The 8,608-nt window shown below is 38.9% G+C and overlaps 1 protein-coding gene across 1 annotated transcript; it reads left to right on the top strand.

Annotated features, from left to right (window-relative positions):
• The first annotated feature begins 1,287 nt into the window (after nucleotides 1–1,287).
• Nucleotides 1,288–8,377, top strand: LOC113082595 (four and a half LIM domains protein 3-like). The gene is made up of 5 exons (XM_026254171.1): nucleotides 1,288–1,485; nucleotides 2,805–2,979; nucleotides 5,295–5,464; nucleotides 6,287–6,473; nucleotides 6,608–8,377. The coding sequence occupies exons 1-5, from the start codon at nucleotides 1,330–1,332 to the stop codon at nucleotides 6,757–6,759; spliced, it is 840 nt and encodes a 279-aa protein (XP_026109956.1). The 5' UTR covers nucleotides 1,288–1,329; the 3' UTR covers nucleotides 6,760–8,377.
• The last annotated feature ends 231 nt before the right edge of the window (nucleotides 8,378–8,608 follow it).

Genomic DNA, 8,608 nt, shown 5'->3' with positions numbered 1-8,608 from the left:
TTAACACCTCGCATTGTGAACGTGGGGTATGTTATTGTACCGAATGTGAACAAATCTGATCCGTACTCCCCTAGTGCATCTGATGTTGTTTTGGGATCAGTGCTTGTTCTTTCCAAAAAAATAAAACGAAGAGTCCTTGTCACATTTGCGGTTCTCTAAACAATCTCCCTAGGTGGTCTGCACATCCAAGGTAGAAGTGTTTACTTCACAAATATTTGCTTGTGAAGCATACAAATGCACAGACCTCCAACAGTCAAGAATATAGTCTTACCTCTGTGATCTCGCAGGCCTTTTATCTATCAGGCAGTGAGGGGTCTCTCTTTTTTTCGGCACGTGGATGACTAAGTGAGAAATTCAGGGTTAGATATTTAGGTCACACTTTATTTTAAGGTCCAATTCTCGCTATTAAATAACCATTAACTATGACTTTTGCCTCAACTAACTCCTAATTTGCTGTTTATTAATAGTTTATAAGGTAGTTGTTAAGAATAGGGTATTGGGTAGGATTATGGATGTCATGCATTATACAGTATGTACTTTATAAACACTAATAAACAGGCAATATGTTAATAATAGGCATGCTAATAAGCAACTAGTTATTAGTGAGAATTGAACTATTAGAATTATTTCCGATATTTATAATCTAAAGGAATTTTGATGAAACTATAATAAAGAGGAAAATGCCTGTAAGTCACATTTATTTATTTAGCCTATTAAGTCATATGTGTTAGCAATGGTTTGAAAAGTTGGGCTCATGAATAACTTTAAATTTATTAATAATCATTCATCTATAATTCTGGTTTGTGAATATAAAATTCTGATGCAATGTTCGCCTGATTATGTAAAAGGCTACCTATATTAAGGTGTCGTTCTCTTTTATGCAAAAGCAAGACGCAGACAACATTTTGGGGGAAAAAAGGCTTTGATCTTTTATCTTGCTACAGCGTAAAAAAAACATTGAGAAACATGGGTATTTGCTCCGTTGCCAAGCAAACAAAGCTTTTAAAACACAATGATCATCTCTCAAAAAGTGGGGTCAAACTTAGAAATGTCTAAAAGTGGGCTCCAGTTGTAGCTCCGCTACAGTTGCCACGTCACATGCAGCACAGAGTTGTGCGCTGGCTAAATTTCCTGATTCCTTCCTCTCATTTCCCAGCTATCATTACAGAGCTATAAAACTTAATAGACGTTTTACACAGTGCTTCATGACAGATCAGCCTGTTTGTGTTTGTTAGTGTGTGACTGTGTCTCTCGGCGCGATGTAGGCATGACTTGAAGGCTCACCTGTCTGAATGTGTGTTACAGGGACTGACTCAGATCAGGAGCAACATGAGCGAGCGCTTTGACTGTGACAACTGCAAGGAGTCCTTATACGGCAGGAAGTACATCCAGGCGGAGGACAACCCTTACTGCATCCCTTGCTACGACAGCCTCTTCGCCAACACCTGTGATGAGTGCAAAGAGCTGATTGGCCATGATTCAAGAGTGAGTAGCGTTTATTAAAGGGATAGTTCTTCTAATTTACTCACCCTTGTGTCATTCCAAACCTTTATTACTTTATTTCCTTTGTCGAACACAAAAGAAGATATTTTTGCAGAATGTTTAGGCAGCTCTTTGAAATACAATGTAAAGAAATATGGACTGTTGCTCTAAGATGTGACCGCATTTTGATGAAAATTTGCATACAAAAAGGTCAATGACACAGATCACACTTTCAGATCTTTCTTTCTGTTAGTCAACATAACTAATTTGCCTAACAACCAAGATCAAATTATTCCCTGAAAAGCCGTGCAAATAGTGTCTGGTTTACTTATTACAGCAAAATGTTGATTTTACAGGATCATATCCACGGTGGTTGGAACAATTTGAGGCTCAGTTACACTGTAAAAGCATTTTAATGTGGTTTCAGGCTGAAACTGTCCATTTGGCAGTTCTTTTGAGAGAGGCATTTATTGTCCAATTAGAAATGTCATTCAACTTCAGTAAGGGCAACAATGTTAAAAACCTAAGGCAAAATATTAACATTTGAGTCTTTAATCCTTCCCATTTCAAGGGTAACTAATCCCTTCAAAATGAAATAAAACCAAACAATGCAGTTCATTTACCACTGTAGTAAACTCCCCACAGGAAATCGCAAAGTTAATGCGCTTACACACAAAGAGTCTGGTGACTTATTGACAATAAGGGACAGCAGATGCTAAATTAAGTCACTGTTTGTCTTGGCCATTTCCACCACAGGCCATAAATTTCACCCTCCCTGTCTTATTACTATGCGTTTACATATTTTACATGAGGAGTTGACCCAGGCGCCATGTTCTCCACAGAGACACTTATAACTAGATGCACATGTGCTAGCATTTGAGAGGCTGAATTGCCATTACTTAAGATCTTAATCAGAAATGAACTTGGGATCGAGGAAAAGCGGCTTAATTTGTTGCCTATTTTGGCTTTTTCTTTCTCATAAACACAGCTAATCTGTTGGTATGTCAACTTGTCTTTAACATTAACCACAATTGTTTAATATTATTATATGGAGACCCCAGTGCACCATCCGCTGTTAGTTCATGTTTGTATTGAAAACCTCTTGGTTAAAGAGAGATTTCACTTTAAAAATGTGTCATGATTTACTCTTGTGACACTACAAACCCCTATGACTTACTTTCTTCTGTGGAAAACAGAAGTACATTCTTCAGCAATTTTCCTCTTGTGTTCCACTGACGAAAGAAGGTCATACAACATGATTTGTGCATGACCTCTATCTTTAAATGTTCATAACATCTCGGTGTTGTGTCCGTGTGCTTCAGGAGCTATTTTACGAGGACCGTCACTACCACGAGCACTGCTTCCGCTGTTTCCGCTGTGACCGTTCGCTGGCAGACGAGCCCTTCACCAGCCAGGACGATGCTCTTCTGTGCAACGACTGCTACTGCAATGAGTTCTCCTCCAAATGTGTGGCCTGCGATAAAACTGTCATGCCTGGTATGAATGACTTCAGCACACCTCATCAGTCATTACCCAACAACTCTTGTTCAGACTGGTCTCAGATCTAGTCCCTTCGCAATCTGGCACAGTTCCTTCAGTTTGTGCTCATTTTTGTTGTGTAAGACTGCAAGTCTGAAAAAGACAGCTTGACATGGCCATAGGTATGCAGGTAAAGTTAGATTCACAAACATGGAGGAGCCAAAACCGAGAAAGGGGGAAAGTTCTGCCAAACAGTACCAACAGCATGACCAAAATGGAGAGAGAGAGAGAGAGAAGTGAGGAGGTGTTGAGCAGTGAGGACCAGGTTAAATGTGACAAAATAATTGCCAGTCAGCCTGGTTTACTGTCTCTCAGCCAAATCATTGTGCATGGCTGCCATCCAAGCATCTGATGATACGAGGAGATAAGCCAGTAAACTATTTCAGCAAGGCTGCATCCCTCTGAAATGCAGGTAACCAAGAAGTAAAGAAGTCCAAGAAGTTACGTATGTTTCGCTTGCAAAGTGAGCCCTGCGTTGAAAGTCCTTTTATGTATTTTTCTAAATTCCTGCCAGGCATTGATTTTCCATAAATTCAGTTAGAGTTGTGGTTAGAGTTTGTTTTTAATTTAACTACCACTCACACTACTCTTCACAAGTTTGGGGTCAGTAAGATCGGTGTGGTTTCAGCAAAGATGCATTAAATGGATTAAAAGTGATTTCGTGTTCTTTTGAGATTTCTATTCATTAAAGTATCCTGAAATGCATTCCACAAAAATATTAAGCAGCACAACTGTTTTCAACGTTGAGCACGAATCAGCATGAATGATTTCTAAAGGACCAGGGTAATGGCTGCTGTAAATTCAGCTTCACCGTCACAGTCTTGGTGAACATAAGAGAATGTTAATGTCCACAAACTTTTGAACTGTAATCTACTGCCATTTTGTTAACAATTTTAGTCTCGGATGTGTTGGTCTACTTGGTTTGTGTAGATTTTAAGCACTGTTGGAATTTTCAGCACTGACAATGTAACCGAATGTGATGTTGTCATATTATTTGAATACTGAATCTTGATTGATCTTCCTCCTGACATTTATTTGCATACTGGATATAAGTCACCTTTAGACGGCAAAGTTGTGCACTGAGTATCATAGCAATGAGAAAGCAGCTATGATGAGGTGTATCAAAAATTTTTTAATTTTAACATTTATTTTGCAAGTACTTTTATTTCGTCCTGGAAATGTAAATTGGAAGTCCAGTGGCTTCTGCCATTAAAATGTGTAGCTGTTATTTTCACAGATAAATCTAGTGAACAAATCAAGCTGTATTACAACCTCCAAAAACAAAAGTCCCAGTTCATGCATGTAATACATTGTTAGTGGTAAGGACCTTTGTTTGTGATGTGCAGATGACAAGGGAAGGAGAAAGGATGGAGGGCTCCGTTTCGTGGTTAATACTTTGCATTGATGAATGTTGTGATATATTTTGGGGTGAGTCTTGAACCTGAGCTAGACAGCCTTGCTGTAACTTGATATTTCTTCAAAATGTCTTTTGTTATTCAGTGGATTGCAAACTTTTTTCTTTTGCTCTCTATGTAAAGCTTTTATGTAAAGTAAATTTTGGCAGTGGGGCCTCTTTAACAAGGATCTGCACAAGTCTTTTGATCTGGGTAACGTGTAAATCTCTTGAGATCGCTTAAGAAACATGAAGTCCAACCAGGTAAAGGGACTGTTGGTGACTTGATCATCAGCAGGTCCTACAATGAGATAATGCAATGGTGGTCGAACAGGTGGCAAGACTCTTAGAAAATAAGAAATATTATAACCATTTTCCACAGAAATTGTGCCAAATTATGCCATTAACAATGGCATACGACCCGGAGCAGTGGGCAGCCATTTATGTTACGGCGCCCGGGGAGCAGTTGGGGGTTCGATGCCTTGCTCAAGGGCAACTAAGTCGTGGTATTGAAGGTGGAGAGAGAGCTGTTCATGCACTACCCCCACCCACAATTCCGTCCGGCCCGAGACTCGAACTCACAACCCTTTGATTGGGAGTCCGACACTCTAAGCATTAGGCCACGACTTCCCAAAAAATACTATCCATCATGGCCTTTGTTTTAAAGTCTTTCTTCTAGTTTGGAGAAAATATTTCAGTATCTTGATCATAGTCTAGCTTTGATAACAGCCAGAAGTGTAAGTTTGTGGTAACGTGGTCTGAGCAGCAGTCGAAAACAAGGAAACGTATTAGCCTTATTTTAAAGGCTTCCTTTCCTCCCCCTCTCTCTCTCTCTCTCTCTCTCTCTCTCTCTCTCTCTCTCTCCCTCTCTCTCTCTCAGGATCCAGGAAGCTTGAGTATGCCGGCTCCACATGGCATGAGGGATGTTTCATTTGCAACAGCTGTCAACAACCAATAGGCTCCAAGTCATTTATCCCAGATAAAGATGACCACTATTGTGTAACCTGCTATGAGAACAAGTTCGCACCGCGCTGTACCCGATGTAAACAGGTCAGTGGTGGTTTTACAAGCTTCTCTACCTGAAATACATAACCATGTGTTATTCATCAGTCCACACACACACATTCGCTCCACAAAAAGTCAGAATTCTGACATCATCTCTCCTTCCTGTTGCATATCAGAAGTCTTGCTGGTCACTGGTTAACTCTGGCTGTCAATTTCAACATTACAATTACACCACCATCTGTTTGCAGTCTTGGCTCTATACTTCTCTGAAATACAAAAAAAAGAAAATAAATTTTATTCATTTATTACAGGCCGCTCAGAAAAACAACACACAACACAACAACCAAACACATCTATATAATAGCTGTGTTTTAAATCAATTAAGTAAAGCTGCTATTCTATTAAATGTAAAATTTAAGAATTTAAAATTGAATAGATAAGATGTTTGTTTTTGTTGTTTTTAAAGACCCTTGTGCTCACTAAGGCTGCATTTATTTGATAAAAAATACAGTAAAAACAGTAAAAGTATGCTATTTTAATGTATTATAAAATAAAATGTATTCCTTGGATGGCATTACTGAATTTTAAGAAGCCATTATGCCATTCTTCAGGGTCACATGATCCTCCACAATTCATTCTAATATGTAATTTGACACTCTAATATTATCAATCATTTAACAATCTATTTAAAACTATCCAACCTCAATTACTGGAAACTAGTAAATTCACTCATGTATAACAAACAATTGTAAATTAATACATTTGATTGTCATACCTTTTTCCAGGTAGCTTTATTTAGGTCAAGTATACAGAAGCTCATGCTGACAGGTTACTGCTTGTGTCTCTGATGAACTCTCTCCACCTCAGGCCTTGGCTAAAGGTGGTGTGACCTATAGGGATGAGCCATGGCATAAGGAGTGCTTTGTGTGCACAAGCTGTAAAGTCCAACTAGCTGGCCAGCACTTCACCTCCCGTGATGACAGCCCATACTGCCTCAAATGTTTTGGGAATCTGTACGCTAAGAAGTGTGAAGCCTGCAAAAAACCTATTACAGGTAAAATCTGCAAGGACGTCATTTTGGTTTCCGATTTATGGATGGTCAACCAGTGCATCCCTAGTTTTGGCGTCATGTGATGAACTCACCTGAAATGTCACAGAGATCTTACATGTTTTTTTATTTCCTTTTAGGTTTTGGTGGAGGAAAGTACATTTCGTTTGAGGAACGGCAATGGCACCAGCCGTGCTTCTCCTGCTCTCGATGCTCTGTGTCGCTGGTGGGTGCTGGCTTCTTCCCTGACCAAGATGAGATACTCTGTCGCAACTGCAATGGCAGCTTATAGAACGCAACCCCTATCCACACACTTTGCCTTCCCATATACATGCATACATATGCACATGTCTATTTTACACTGCTGTGCCCTCACATGAGAACTTCACATCTCAAGAGATGCCTATGCTGGTACTGCTGTTTGAGATTCCAGCAAACCAGCAATCTGCCCCCACACACGGTCTGAGTTTCATCAAAATACTCAAAGAATAGGCTTACTGGTTTAAGACCAGTAAAAGATGCACCAAAGACTGCTGTTGAGTTGTTAAAGCCACGCAATGCGGAGTTCCAACTGCAGTCCATCCACTGCACAATCCAGAAACAACACTCCATAAATGTGTAGGTCTCCGTGCACAGATAAAAATATCTGATCTACCTACTAGTTATTCCCATCTTTATTTTTCCTGGCCAGCCAGAACTGTCATTAGGTTGGTAATGGTCATTAATGGGTGGATGTAGTCTGTGTTTACAGCCTGTGAAAGAACTTAAGCAGATTCCTTCATAAACACTAAAAGGTCAAAGTTTTAGTGTTCTGTTGAAGTGACTGAACGCCCATGTAGAATTGTTCTGAACAGTCTGTGCCAATCAAAGTGTACATGAATGAAGGCAGGACTGATTTTTAGTTTTGGGAACAATGAAAGTAACACTTTGAGAAGCAGCCACCCAAAGCTGAACATCTAAGCATTCACACAGCATAAGTCACACAAATGTGTGTGACTTCTGTAGTTAGTTAGCATTTTTTTCTAGAACTTCACTAAAACCTCTTGTCTTTCTTAGCAGAACTTCAGCATCAAACAACTTTTGATGCATTGCACATGTATGCATTCATTTCAGTGGGAGTCTTCCAAAAGGAATAGTAATGTCAGAAAAAATAACAGCTGAAATCTGCAGTCCAGAGATATGTGGGAAAATGAGGTTTGAAATGTATTTTGTATACAGGTGGAAGACAGACTTGCATTTGCACTACTATAGCTTGAATAATATATATAAAAGCACAAAAATTTCAAGATACAGCACGCATTACATTGTATATTTGCAAACTACATATTATTTCCTGTTCAATTCCTGTTTTTAAATAGTTTGATAATTCATTATTACTTCTACAGTCATAATTTCATAATTACAGTCTCCTCCATGTTGAGTGAATGAAATGAAACAATATTTGTGTATGTCAACAGTTATAGTATGCATGTTGTCAAACTTTGTCAAATTAAACCATTAAGTATTGTTATTTTATTGATGCCACTTTTACTAGTTTCAGCTTGTTTATTTTTTTTTTATACAAGTGTATAATTACTAACCCTAACCCAAGAGAGAAAGAATTGGCTAATGTGGTTTTCTTAATTAAAATGATTCATGCTTTGTAAGTTTGAGGTGTGGTAAAAAATCTATTTTCTTTTGTTTAAATGTAAAAAAAAAATGGTTTATTGTCTGTTGATATTTTATAAATTAAACCAATTGTCAAAGACATTTAATTGACTAAGAGCCTACTAGTATCCACTATGTCTACAAACGTATTCAGGGTTACCTTGTGCCTCTAAATGGGTGTGTTTATGTGCAAACGTGCCGAGTGTGCTATTTCTTCGCCTTGACTAGGCATAAGAACTTAAAATAAACACGTGGCCAAATCCGCTCCCTCTCAACACTGTTCTCTTTTTCAGCATTTTCACCAAAGAAGGAAATGGAAAAGGAGAACGATAGATTGTGGTAGGGGGGGACTTCTGGTGGAAGTTGGGAGATCATGTGGGAGAGAACACCAGAAAACAAAAAAAGAAAGGATGACAGAGGAGAGAGGGAGGGAAGATAGAAGTCTTTGGAGCTGGTCCATTGCACTTCCACTGGGGTTCAGTTACATACACAAT

Source organism: Carassius auratus, unplaced genomic scaffold (genome assembly GCF_003368295.1).
Source record: "Carassius auratus strain Wakin unplaced genomic scaffold, ASM336829v1 scaf_tig00036594, whole genome shotgun sequence".
NCBI classification, from domain to species: domain Eukaryota; kingdom Metazoa; phylum Chordata; class Actinopteri; order Cypriniformes; family Cyprinidae; genus Carassius; species Carassius auratus.
The sequence above is the reverse complement of the archived record's forward strand: the minus strand, read 5'-3'. Positions and strand labels throughout refer to the sequence as shown.

Excerpts from the sequence above, each read along its gene's own strand:
- LOC113082595 (XM_026254171.1), top strand. The coding sequence starts at position 1,330 with ATGAGCGAGCGCTTTGACTGTGACAACTGCAAGGAGTCCTTATACGGC. Across the intron at positions 5,465-6,286 it reads GCTGTACCCGATGTAAACAG|GCCTTGGCTAAAGGTGGTGT; the intron begins GTCAGTGGTGGT and ends TCTCCACCTCAG. Across the intron at positions 6,474-6,607 it reads CTGCAAAAAACCTATTACAG|GTTTTGGTGGAGGAAAGTAC; the intron begins GTAAAATCTGCA and ends ATTTCCTTTTAG.